The sequence below is a fragment of the Lipotes vexillifer genome, unplaced genomic scaffold (genome assembly GCF_000442215.2).
Source record: "Lipotes vexillifer unplaced genomic scaffold, Lipotes_vexillifer_v1.1 scaffold1069, whole genome shotgun sequence".
NCBI lineage: Eukaryota > Metazoa > Chordata > Mammalia > Artiodactyla > Lipotidae > Lipotes > Lipotes vexillifer.
The window spans coordinates 399,873-412,892 of record NW_006787014.1 but is presented as its reverse complement, the minus strand read 5'-3'; the positions used below and the strand labels follow the sequence as shown (position 1 = coordinate 412,892).

The 13,020-nt window shown below is 35.4% G+C and overlaps 1 protein-coding gene across 4 annotated transcripts in view; it reads left to right on the top strand.

Moving 5' to 3' along the window:
* The window catches only part of GRM5 (glutamate metabotropic receptor 5), a 554,676-nt gene that overhangs the window by 210,431 nt on the left and 331,225 nt on the right, over positions 1-13,020 (top strand). For all 4 annotated transcript variants that reach the window (XM_007459683.1, XM_007459685.1, XM_007459684.1 and 1 more), the window contains one exon: positions 5,119-5,368. In XM_007459683.1, coding sequence (XP_007459745.1) covers positions 5,119-5,368 — 250 coding nt within the window. The remainder of the gene's footprint in view (positions 1-5,118; positions 5,369-13,020) is intronic.

Sequence of the window (13,020 nt, the reverse complement as noted above, 5' to 3'; positions counted from 1 at the left end):
AAGGAAAATTATTTGTTATCTTTTTAGTATGATTCTATTAATTTAATTTTTATTCTTACAATCAGTTTCTTCAACACACATATTTATAAATTTGAGCCATATCTCCAATAGATATTTTGCAAGAAGAATACCTCATTTACCAGTTGTAGCCTATCTATGTCGCCATTCTTTATTATCTTTATCCAGAAGTATGTTTAAGCCACAGTAGCACGGTATTTACTGAAAGTGAAGTGGTGCCACCTGAAATAGCAGTGGTCTATGGTTATGCATTGCATACTAAAGGATTGTTCCATGCCTGTGCCTTTAAACATAAAGTGCAAAGAATCTCTCTTAGGTTAGAAGAAAGATTTAAAGTTATTCTTTAGCAAGTCTTGTTTGCATTGTGTACTTTGTAGGCACAAATGGAGTCAGATGCTTCCAGATCCCAGCTGACATAATACAGGTCAAATAGTACTAGTGAAAGCAGCTAGCTTTAAATAGCATTTGAGGTTAAAATATTAGAATCTTTTATTATCCAGGGGAACACTGAAGCCATTGGAAAAAAATCTAGATATTCTGACTGTTTTGACTATTGTACAGTTCTGTCCTTCAGATTTTAAGTGGAATAATATTACATAATCACTCAATAGAGTGATACATTCTAGACACAAATGTTACAATTCTGATGAGAGGTAGGATAATTAATTGCACAAATATTTTCATCTGGCAAATTCCCACTTGGTGCTGATTACTTTGTACCACTCATTCATTCACTTATTTTTTTACTCAACTTGTGTTAGTTATCTTCTAGGCCCCTTTGAGGAATTAAGAATACACAAGAGAATAATATTTATGTCCCAAAGGTATACAGTCTTAAAGGAGCAGACACAAGTAAACACAACTTTCTATTGTAAGATCAAATGAGGAACGTAGGAAGGGATACATAGGTTGGGCAGACTTTGCAGAGGAATTCCTTGAGCTTGATATTAAAGGAACAGTAAGTAGAAGGTGATTTGACAGGAGGAAGGAAAATTAACTGGACTTTTCTATTTTAATTTAGATGTGACATCTTGTTGAAAACCATCTCAATTGTAAAGTCTTTCTGGCATACTAGAAATGACTAACATGATTTTAAGTAGAGCATCTGCTCTTAGAGTAAATGTGAATTAAGCATTCTGCCATGGCTTCAGGTTTGGAATCTTTCATGATGTAAGAGAAAAAATAACCTTGATCCTATTTCACATTCTTATCCATTAGGCTCTCATTCTGTGGTTGAAATGGAAAATAAAATGCGTACAATGTAGCCAAATCTAACTGATGTGATAGAAACATAGAACCAAAACAAAGTGATATCTAAGCAATTGTTTGAGATAAAATTTGATTCTGATCAATTTTGCTCTATAATAATGCTATTTACAAAATTAGCTATCCCCAAGTTCTCAAGGTATTTTCGTTATAGAGATTGTATTTTAATAATTGCATGTGAGTATATCCCACCAGAAATATACAAGGATATCTAAAAGTTATAAATTAATATTTACTCTTACATTTGATTTAAGGAAATTACAGGAAAATTTTGTCCTCACTATCAACATGCTGAATTTCTTTATTCAGTAATGTTCACTTGGCATTCCATTTTAAATGTTCCATATCTCTCTCCAATTTCAATAACTTTTAAATCTGTTATTTAAAATTTTTTCATCATACTTGTACTTTAATATTTTTCAAAATCATGTCATGCAGAATGGCTTAAAGTAAGAAAGAGCACTTTACGTTTTTCTTTTCTGGTTTTCACCTTCATATTTCTAAGTAGTATGAATATATGCTTACTTTTTTAATGCCTACTTTTTAACTTATGGAAAGTAGACATCTCCTAATTCACATATATTCTTATTTCTTCTCAATATAATTGTATTATTAGATTAATCTCATTTTTTTCAGATTCAAATAATTCTGTTAATCATCTCTCTTTTGTTTTCTGTATATCTTGACTTCCAAATAGTGAGTCGAGTATTTTAATATCCTTCCCTTTCCCATCAACTCTCCCTGCTTCCACATCTCAACCTAAAATCTTCCTCTGTTGTAATTTTCTTTGGAAAGATTGGTAACACATATTTTCTATTGCATAATAAGTTTTCTACCTTGCCTATATGTGGACTTATACAGTTGAAAATTAATAATTGACATTTGCATCATTACAATTATAAATAGTGTGAGCTAAGAGTCAAGTCGGACTACGATTACATTTTCTTCTCATAATTCCAAGCCACAGACCCTCTGCTACTTAAAGAAGAATGTCTAATAGATTCCTTCTTACTTTTGCCAGATGCTTAGTTGAAGTCACCGACTAGTTTCATACTTTACACCATATCTTCCTTTTTCTATCACCTTTGTTTCCTTGTTGGAAAAATAAATCTTTGCGTCCTCACCTTTTTTCTCATTCTATACAGTGCTTGAAATCTATTTCATTTTCTTCAAGAAGCCTATGAAATTTTTATAGTTTCTCCTTTATGTTTAAATATACAATTCTAAAATGTAGTCATTATATCAACTACTGAAAATCTAAACACTTCAAGCTTCCCAGTTTTATTGGAATACCTATCCCCATTTTTAATTCCCAACTTAGATTGGGTTTCTTTTATTAACTCAAAATTAGTATTCTGCAGAAATTTTTATGTTACACATATATTGCAACTGTTTCCTATTTTAATTTTAAAGAATAATTCTTGGGCTTTGCTCTAACAAAATCATATTTCCCCCACTAGTTTAAGCTTATTTTTTAGTCTAATGTTCAGTATTAATGCCATTTGCTCCATGATTTGTTTTAGTTGCTCCAAGAGAGGGCATCTTAACTTTGTCTAGAATATTCTTTATAACCCCAATATGTGCAGTTAATTAGGTTCAGGCTATCTATAAGATATTTTACATACATAAAATATAATATACAAAATACCCATATATTAGGCAGTGTTATCTGTGATTTTCAGGTGATAAAGCTGAGATTTAGAACAACCCAAGCTACATTGGAACTCAGATCTCTCTAATGACAAAGTTCTCTATTGCAAGGTGCTTCTATATATAACTAACTGTATAAACAACAAAAAAAATGTTAAAACAAGGCTGTTGGGGAGGTGCTAAAGATTATAAATCTGTCAGGTATTTTTTGTTGTTTAACTATGAATATACTGAGAATTTTCATTATTGCCATCACAATCACTATGCACCTCATATCAAATTATTTATCCAAATGCCCCAGCGTTAATTAAAGCATCAAGTGCAGGGTAGTCAACTGAAAAATAGAGTTGGCTAAAAGTAATCAGAAAATAATAGATACTCAGGTTAGTGTAAGACTAATAATTTAGGCCCCTTTGCACATTTTTCAGGAAGAGCCCTTTAACCTTTGTTAATTGCAAAATAACTACATCGCCTACCTGCCATCATCATAGAGGTTTCTTGTTGCTTTAATTCTGGAGAAGAGGGAAAGCTGCAGCTGGCCCTCTACCAGTGTTTCTGGCTGGGACTCTGCTCTGCTTTGCCCTTTACAGTTTGTTCATGAGGATAAACCTACATGAAAACCCACCCTCCAAGTCTGAGGCTCTCATTTGCAACAAGGCACCCCTGCTAAGATGGAGCACACACAGGGCCAGGAGGGAGAGGATAGATTTTCAAACCAAGACTCTGCCATCTACTTGCTAAATGCAAACTTCAGTTTTATCAGCTGCGAAGGGAAGATAATAGTACCTTTATCACAGAGTTGGTGTAAGTAGCATGAGCTCGTATATATGAACTAACTTTGCAAACATCAAAATGTTACATGAGTATAGTTATTTATAAATTGTCTCTATTACCATCATACAGTGAAATGTATGCAGTCGAGTGACTTGTACTTGCTTGTTCATTTGAGATTAACTCCTCCTGATGAAATGCCATTTCCTAGGTCTAGTTGATTGCTAGGCCACTTACATCCCACAGCTTGGCTGTCTTGTAATAGTCTCCTGTATTTCTCAAATCAATCGCCCTTACCCACCTAATCTTTTGAAAACTCAGAAAATGAACCTGTCATGATTTATAGGGCCTCAGAAGGCTCCCAAAATATCTAAACTTGAAGCATCATGACCTTTAAATAGGAAAGAGAAACGCAGATATAATTGGGCTTCTGAGTCCCGTAAAAGTCAGCCGTAGAAGAATGGAGGGAGCAGAATCTGCACTCTTAGACAGATCTGTGAATGGAATGGAACTTTCCACCTACTGGCGATATTAACTCTGGGCAACTGTAAACCTAACTGCCTCATCTGTTTTCTTATCTGTAGAAGGAGGTCATAATATATTTCTCAATATATTCTTCTGAGAGTTAAATGAGGTCACATATATAATAATCTTGATACACTTCCTGGCCTATAAGTGATTGTCAGTATTGAGCCCCATGTTCCATAATTTTAAAAGACCACCATTAGTCCTTAACCCCAAAACGTTGCAAAATACTTTGGAATTATTCCCCCATATATCGGTAATTTTTCAATGGTTATATATAATAAAACTTTAAATGTTTTAAATGAGCTAATACATTTATCTGTGACAAGACTAAAATCTCAATCAAGGATCTGGAATTTTCACTTGGGATAAAACCACAAACTCTCATGATTATTTATAAAATATATGGATAATATTCTATAAAATAAAATACTCTAAGATATTTGTACATCTGTACTGTATAAAGTATATGTATTGCATCTGTGTATAATGTCTTTAAACACAAAAATCTGAATCAGTGGGGTAAGAAGATCATATAATGAGAAACAAAAGGAAGTGAGACAGAATGAAAAGATAGCAGATAAATATTTTCCATCATCTCACATTAGAATATGAGCCTTTTTTGAGTCAAAGGGGGAGCCAAATTGCTTGGATTTTTGTAATATTCTCTTAGTGAAAAAGTTTTAAAAGATCAATGCATATATGTATCCTGTAGTTTCATTGTAAATTGCCCAGATAAGCAAGTCAGTGAAAAAGCAAAACCTCACTCAGGTCTTCAGGTTCCAGATCCAACACTACCAGGTGACCTTCATGCTCCCAGCACTTCTGCATTCCAACTCTACCCAATGAAGCCAACATTCTCCCCTCTGCTTATCTGTTTCCACACAGGCAACTATGGAGAAAGTGGGATGGAAGCGTTCAAAGATATGTCAGCCAAGGAAGGGATCTGCATCGCTCACTCTTACAAAATCTATAGCAACGCGGGGGAGCAGAGCTTCGATAAACTGCTGAAGAAGCTCAGGAGTCACCTGCCCAAGGCCCGGGTGGTGGCCTGCTTCTGCGAGGGCATGACGGTGAGAGGGCTGCTGATGGCCATGAGGCGCCTGGGGCTGGCAGGAGAATTTCTGCTTCTGGGCAGGTAAGTGACAAGGAGAAAACTCACACGGAAGTAAAGTAAGGAATTTGGGAAAATCAAAGGGTATCTTTTGGGGCCTAAAGACAGATGCTTTGGAAGCTTAATCTGTGTAGTGGAAGTAGAGCTTAAAAATCATAAAACACCAGAGCCTGAAAATAATCATGGAAAATAAGAAGATATGCCATGTGCTGATTCCTGATAATAACAAGAATCAACATATGAAAATGATGAGTCCTTCAGTCCTCAAAAACTAATTGGAAGGAAATGAGAAGGATTTTTAAATTCTTGCATAATCCCCTTGGAGGTAAACACATTTCAAACTTTATACTGTTGCTTCTGAAATTGATTCTGAGAATGGCTATGTAAGCTTGTTGTATAAGATAGAATCTTAGAATTTGGGGCTGGAACGGTGAGGAACTGCTTCTAGAGCTAATTGTAGGAGCATTCGTAATTTGGCTCATTATTTTATATTGCATAAATGTTATCACATTGCCTGATCACTCACATTGTTACCAGACCAGTTTCTAAAAGATTAACTTCTGCAGGGACTGACTTTCATTATCTGGATAATGCACTTGATTGGCACAGCTCAGCTCATTTCTTCCTGATCCTGTTGAGTCAGTGTATTAGTTAGGGTTCTGCAAAGAAATAGAAACAGTAATGTATGTCTATGGAGAAGGATACCCAGGAGAGTCAGTGTTACAGCTCTGGTCTGAAAGCTGGCAGGCTTGAGACCCAAGAAAAGCCAATGTTTCAGTTCAAGTCTGAAGGCCGGAAAAGACTAATATCTCAACACAAGCAAGTCATGAAGGAGTTTTACTCAGCCTTTTTCAGGTCTTCAATTGATTGGATGAGCCCACCCAATTTAGGGAGAATACATTATGACTCAGTCTACCCATACTAATGTTAATCTCATCCAGAAGCACCCTCATAGACAGAATAATGTTTGGCCAAACGTTTTGTCACCCTGTGGCCCAATCAAGATGTCACATAAAATTGATCATCACAGTCAAGTCAACACCATAGTTTTAACAGGTGAATGCAGTTCACCATTTCACACCTTTAAAAAGTTACCATGTTATCACATATCTTTTCTCAATAGGTAGCCAACTTAAAGAACAGAGAAAACCTTCAGAACCATTGCATCTTTCTCAGTATTATTGTCCAAAATAAAAAGCCAACTCACTTGTTATTAACTTTTGATGGCTCATTAAAGAAAACATGCTTCCTTTATTTGCGAACATGTGTAACTGACCTTCTGTGATCAGACTTGGCTCCTACTCGGCTACATTTTATGACAGCCAGTTTATGTACCTAATTCTTTTCTGTCTGAGCTGATGGCAGTAGATTGATGGGACTGTTTTATATGAGGCCAACCATCCTTCGTAAAAATGATATTGAGATTCCTTTCTCATCGATGCCATACATTTTGTCTAAAATCATCCCTAGTTGGCAAGAGTGATGCATCAGTTCATTTCATGTAATCCAAGAACATTCTCACTGTCAATATTCTGAAAGTCCAAAGTGCAGTGTTACCAGTGGGATAAAAAGAACAAGAAAGAAAGACGCTGGCTTTAAACAGTCCTGTTTTTCCTTGGGTGGGGGAAGGATGGGGGATAAGGGATTTTGTAACTCCTATCTGCTGCTTTGCCGACATTAATAAAACAAGTCAGCAGCACTTGTTTTTCAGCCATATGTTATGTCACAAACAAATGTTTTTTGATCGCGTGTACCCAAGAAAAATAGGTTGGTATTTACTGTATTTGCCATCTTCCATCTACATTTTTGGCCAGCAGTATCACAAGGCCAAAATTCAATATTTTGTATATTTAAAATTTTATTCTGTATATGCTGTTTATAAGAAGTTCTTTTCAAATCATTTCATCCATGAAATAATAGATTTATAACCTTTAATTATATTTCCTAATTCTCTCATTTATTGGCCAATAATAATTCAACATTTGCTTGAGCACCAGTTCATCTTTGAGCAATGTTGTTAGAAAAATCCTCCTTTCTCTGAATTTCAAAAATGTCTCTCTGTAGTTTCCACATCTTGGATCATATTATTTTCTTTGCAGGTGACATGTGATACTCTTTACAATATTTGGAAACAACATTATGGTCCTTAGTCCCCTTCATCTTCTCATGAAATTCCCACTTCTTCCATTCCTACTTCATAGTGAAAAGGCACTGTGGGTATTAATAAAACCATTTATCAGGACCATTTATAGGATCATTTATCAACTGCTGTGTGCCAATTACTTCACTAACCACTCTACATGCATTGTTTCATTTAATTATTCATTTGACAAATATTGAGTGGCTAGTATCTGTTAAGATGCTTGGAATACATCAGTGAACAAAATAGACAGTAATCACTACCCTTATGGACCTTACAGATGGTAAGTTAGATAGAAGGAAATAAGTGCTGTGAAAAAAATCTAAGAGCAACTTGCATGATGAGTACTATTATCATCTCCATTTTATAGACAAGGACTCTTAAGACTCAATAAATGCTGAGAAATAATAATATGATATATAGACGTATGCCCTGAAGGCAAACTTTTAAATGTCTATGTAAGTCTAGAGACTGAGCAGTTAGCACTATGTTCTGCTGCTTCTTAGTAAGTTTAAAATATTCCTGTTCGTAAAAGTGGAGGTCTAGGGCACTGAGCAGAAAAGCAGAACTTAATAGTTGTAAGAGAATTTAGAACGTCTATTCACTCTCATTTTACAAATGAGGAAACTGATACCACAAACATTTGAATGACATGGTCAAGGTCACACAAAAGCCCAATTACCATGACTCAAAATCTTGTGCTTTTCTCTACTAACCTGTGTCCTATAGAGTAGAAACAAGGGAGAAGTTATAATCTGACAGCAAATCCCTGGTTCTTCATAGATCCTCGGTGGAGAAAAAAAAAAGCTATCCTAGATAATTCCAATTGAAGTTAGCATTTTTATATTAATGTTCCCTCTTAAAAACTCTTATTCAACTCACCCTATACTCCTCCTAGAATTTTAAGATAATTTTGTTTGCATATACTCCCCCAGTCTCTCTTTCTGCTCCTTCCTTCCCCTACCCCCAACTCAAACTTGGGTGGATAGTTCCTGTAAACTAGAAGTCAAAGCTAAGAGAAAGATTCTGTATTCAGAACTTCCTAGAGGTTTCCACATTTAACAGCTATAGTTACTTAAAAATCTATCCAGCTGCCTTGGGACAGGCATGTTTAATGGGGTCATTCAACTAAAATGTTAGGCAGGTCTAAGAACTCTGCTGCCAAGACAACCTCATCTATCAACATACCTCACCATCTGTGTTGCACATCTGTAGAATGTTAGAGTGACAAAGACCTGGCCACTGGGTCTTCTCATTTGAACTCTGGTTAATCTGTTGTCTTACTGCCAATAAAAATGTCCTCTCCAGGTCCCGAAAATAGTCTTGCTAAACACTTCAGCCCTGGCAGCAGGATGAGATCAATAATCTGAACGGTAATGACATTTCTAAAGGGGCTTATTTTTCTAGAATGGATACAGTGTTTTAGATCTTGACTTGGGAAAATATTATTTGAGATGTATTATTTACAAGTTGTAAGCCTAAAAATGTGGAAACAAGGACCAATTTTTAGCAAATTAACAATGTAAAGATCGTTTTATCTTATCTGTGATTAACTAAAACTATTTAGCTATTTGAATTAAGAATTTCTGTCCTTAAACGTTATGACAGTTACCAGGACCCAAGAAAAAATGTACTTAAATTTCAAAACTAATTGGGAATTATTACCAGTGTTTCTTTTCTTTATGCACAGGTTACTGATTTCAAGCCACATTTTTTTTTCGCCTTTAAAATGTTTTCTTAAATTGAAGTATAGTTGATTTACAATGTTGCATTAATTTCTTCTGTACAGCAAAGTTATTCAGTTATACATACATACATATATATATATATATATATATATATATATATATATATATATACTTTTTTCATATTCTTTTCCTTTATGGTTTAATCTCAGGATATAGAATATAGTTCCCTGTGCTACAAAGTAAGACCTTGTTGTTTATCCATTCTACATATACTAGTGTGCATCTGCTAACCCCAAACTCCCGTTCCACCCTCTCCCCCACCCTTACCCTTGACAACCGTGAGTCTGTTCTCTATGTCTGCGAGTCTGTTTCTGTTTCGTAGATAAGTTGATTTGTGTCATATTTTAGATTCCACATGTAAGTGATATCATATGGTTTTCATCTTTCTTTTTCTGACTTACTTTGCTTAGTATGATAATCTCTAGGTCCATCCATGTTGCTGCAAATGGCATTATTTCATTCTTTTTTATGGCTGAATAATATTCCATTGTATTGATATATACGTACCACATCTTCTTTAACCATTCATCTGTTGATAGACATTTAGGTTGTTTCCATGTCTTGGCTATTGTGAATAGTACTGCTATGAACATAGGGATGCATGTATCTTTTTGAATTATAGTTTTCTCGGGACATATGCCCAGGAGTGCGATTGCTGGATCATATGGCAACTCTATTTTTAATTTTCTGAGGAACCTCCATACAGTTTGCTATAGTTGCTGTACTATTCCATCCCTCTAGTTGGTCACAGAGCACCAAACTGATCTCCGTGTGCTATGCAGCTGCTTCCCGTTAGCTATCTGTTTTACATTTCATAGTGTATATATGTCAATGCTACTCTCTCACTTCGTCCCAGCTTCCCCTTATCCCTCCCTGTGTCCTAAGTCCATTCTCTATGTCTGCGTCTTTATTCCTGTCCTGTCCCTAGGTTCATTAGAACCTTTTTTTTTTTTTAGATTCCATATATATATGTTAGCATATGGTATTTGTTTTTCTCTTTGTGACTTATTTCACTCTGAATGACAGACTCTATGTCCATCCACCTCACGACAAATAACTCAATTTCGTTTCTTTTTATGACTGAGTAATATACCATTGTATATATGTGCCACATCTTCTTATCCATACATCTGTCAATGGACATTTAGGTTGCTTCCACGTCCTGGCTATTGTAAATAGTGCTACAGTGAACACTGTAGTACATGTCTCTTTTTGAATTACGGTTTTCTCACGGTATATACCCAGCAGTGGGATTGCTGGGGAGTATGGTAGTTCTACTTTTACTGTTTTAGAGAACCTCTTTACTGTTCTCCGTAATGGCTCTATCAATTTACATTCCCACCAACAGTGCAAGAGGTTCCCTTTTCTCCATACCCCCTCCAGCATTTACTGTTTGTAGAATTTTTGATGATGGCCATACTGACCGGTGTGAGGTGATACCTCACTGTGGTTTTGATTTGCATTTCTCTAATGATTAGTGATGTTGAGCATCCTTTCATGTGTTTTTGGCAATCTGTATGTCTTCTTTGGAGAAATGTCTATTTAGGTCTTCTGCCCATTTTTGGATTGGGTTGTTTGTTTTTTTTTATTTTAAGCTGCATGAGCTGCTTATAAATTTTGGAGATTAATCCTTTGTCAGTTGCTTCATTTGCAAATATTTTATCCCATTCTGAAGAGTGTCTTTTGGTCTTGTTTAAGGTTTCCTTTGATCTGCAAAAGCTTTTAAGTTTCATTAGGTCCCATTTCTTTATTTTTGTTTTTATTTCCATTTCTCTAGGAGATGGGTCAAAAGGGATCTTGCTGTGATTTATGTCATAGAGTGTTCTGCCTATGTTTTCCTCTAAGAGTTTGATAGTGTCTGGCCTTACATTGAGGTCTTTAATCCATTTTGAGTTTATTCTTGTGTATGGTGTTAGGAAGTGTTCTAATTTCATTTTTTTTTACATGTAGCTGTCCAGTTTTCCCAACACCACTTATTGAAGAGTCTGTCTTTTCCCATTGTATATTCTTGCCTGTTTTGTCAATGATAACATGACAGTTTGTGCGTGGATTTATCACTGCGCTTTGGATCCTATTCCATTGATCTATATTTCTGTTGTTGTGCCAGTACCATACTGTCTTCATTCCTGTAGCTTTGTACTATAGTCTGAAATCAGGGACCTGATTCCTCCAGCTCCATTTTATTTTCTCAAGATTGCTTTGGCTATTTGGGGTCTTTTGTGCTTCCATACAAATTGTAAAATATTTTGTTCTAATTCTGCGAAAAATGCCATTGGTAGTTTGATAGGGATTGCACTGAATCTGCGGATTGCTTGGGGTAGTATAGTCATTTTCACAATGTTGATTTTTCCAATCCGAGAACATAGTATATTTCTCCATCTGTTTGTGTCTTCTTCAGTTTCTTTCATCAGTGTCTTATACTTTTCAGAGTACAGTTCTTTTGTCTCCTTAGGTAGGTTTATTCCTAGGTATTTTATTCTTTTTGCTGCAATGGTAAATGGGAGTGTTTCCTAAATTTCTCTTTCAGATTTTTCGTCGTTAGTGTATAGGAATGCGAGAGATTTCTGTGCATTAATTTTGTATCCTGCTACTTTACCAAATTCACTGATTAGCTCTAGGAGTTTTCTGGTAGCATCTTTAGGATTCCCTATGTATAGTATCCTGTCAACTGCAAACAGTGACAGCTTTATTTCTTCTTTTCCGATTTGGATTCCTTTTATTTCTTTTTCTTCTCTGATGGCCGTGGCTAAAACTTCCATAACTATGTTGAATAATAGTGGTGAGAGTGGGTAACCTTGTCTTGTTTCTGATCTTAGAGGAAATGGTTTCAGTTTTTCACCATTGATAATAATGTTGGCTGTAGTTTGTCATATATGGCCTTTATTATGTTGAGGTAAGTTCCCTCTCTGCCTACTTTCTGGAGAGTATTTATCATAAATCGGTGTTGAATTTTCTCGAAAGCTTTTTCTGCATCTTTTGAGATTATCATATGGTTTTTCTCCTTCAATTTGTTAATAAGGTGTATCACATTGATTGATTTGCATATACTGAAGAATCCTTGCATTCCTGGGATAAAACCCACTTGATCATCGTGTATGATCCTTTTAATGTGCTCTTGGATTCTGTTTGCTAGTATTTTGTTGAGGAGTTTTGCATCTATGTTCATCAGTGATACTGGCCTATAATTTTCTTTTTTTGTGACATCTTTTTCTGGTTTTGGTATCAGCGTGAGAGTGGCCTCATAAAATGAGTTTGGGAGTGTTCCTCTCTCTGCTATATTTTGGAGGACTTTGAGAAGGACAGATATTAGCTCTGCTCTAAATGTTTGATAGAATTCTCCTGTGAAGCCATCTGGCCCTGGGCTTTTGTTTGTTGGAAGATATTTAATCACAGTTTCAATTTCAGTGCTTGTGATTGGCCTGCTCATATTTTCTATTTCTTTCTGGTTCAGTCTTGGCAGGTTGTACTTTTCTAAGAATTTGTCCATTTCTTCCAGATTGTCCATTTTATTGGCATAGAGTTGCTTGTAGTAATCGCTCATGATCTTTTGCATTTCTGCAGTGTCAGTTGTTACTTCTCCTTTTTCATTTCTGATTCTATTGATTTGAGTCTTCTCCCTTTTTTCCTGATGAGTCTGGCTAAAGGTTTATCAATTTTGTTTATCTTCTCAAAGAACCAGCTTATAGTTTTATTGATCTTTGGTGTCATTTCCTTCATTTCTTTTTTATTTATTTCTGATCTGATATTTATGATTTCTTTCCTTCTGCTAACTTTGGGGTTTTTTGTTC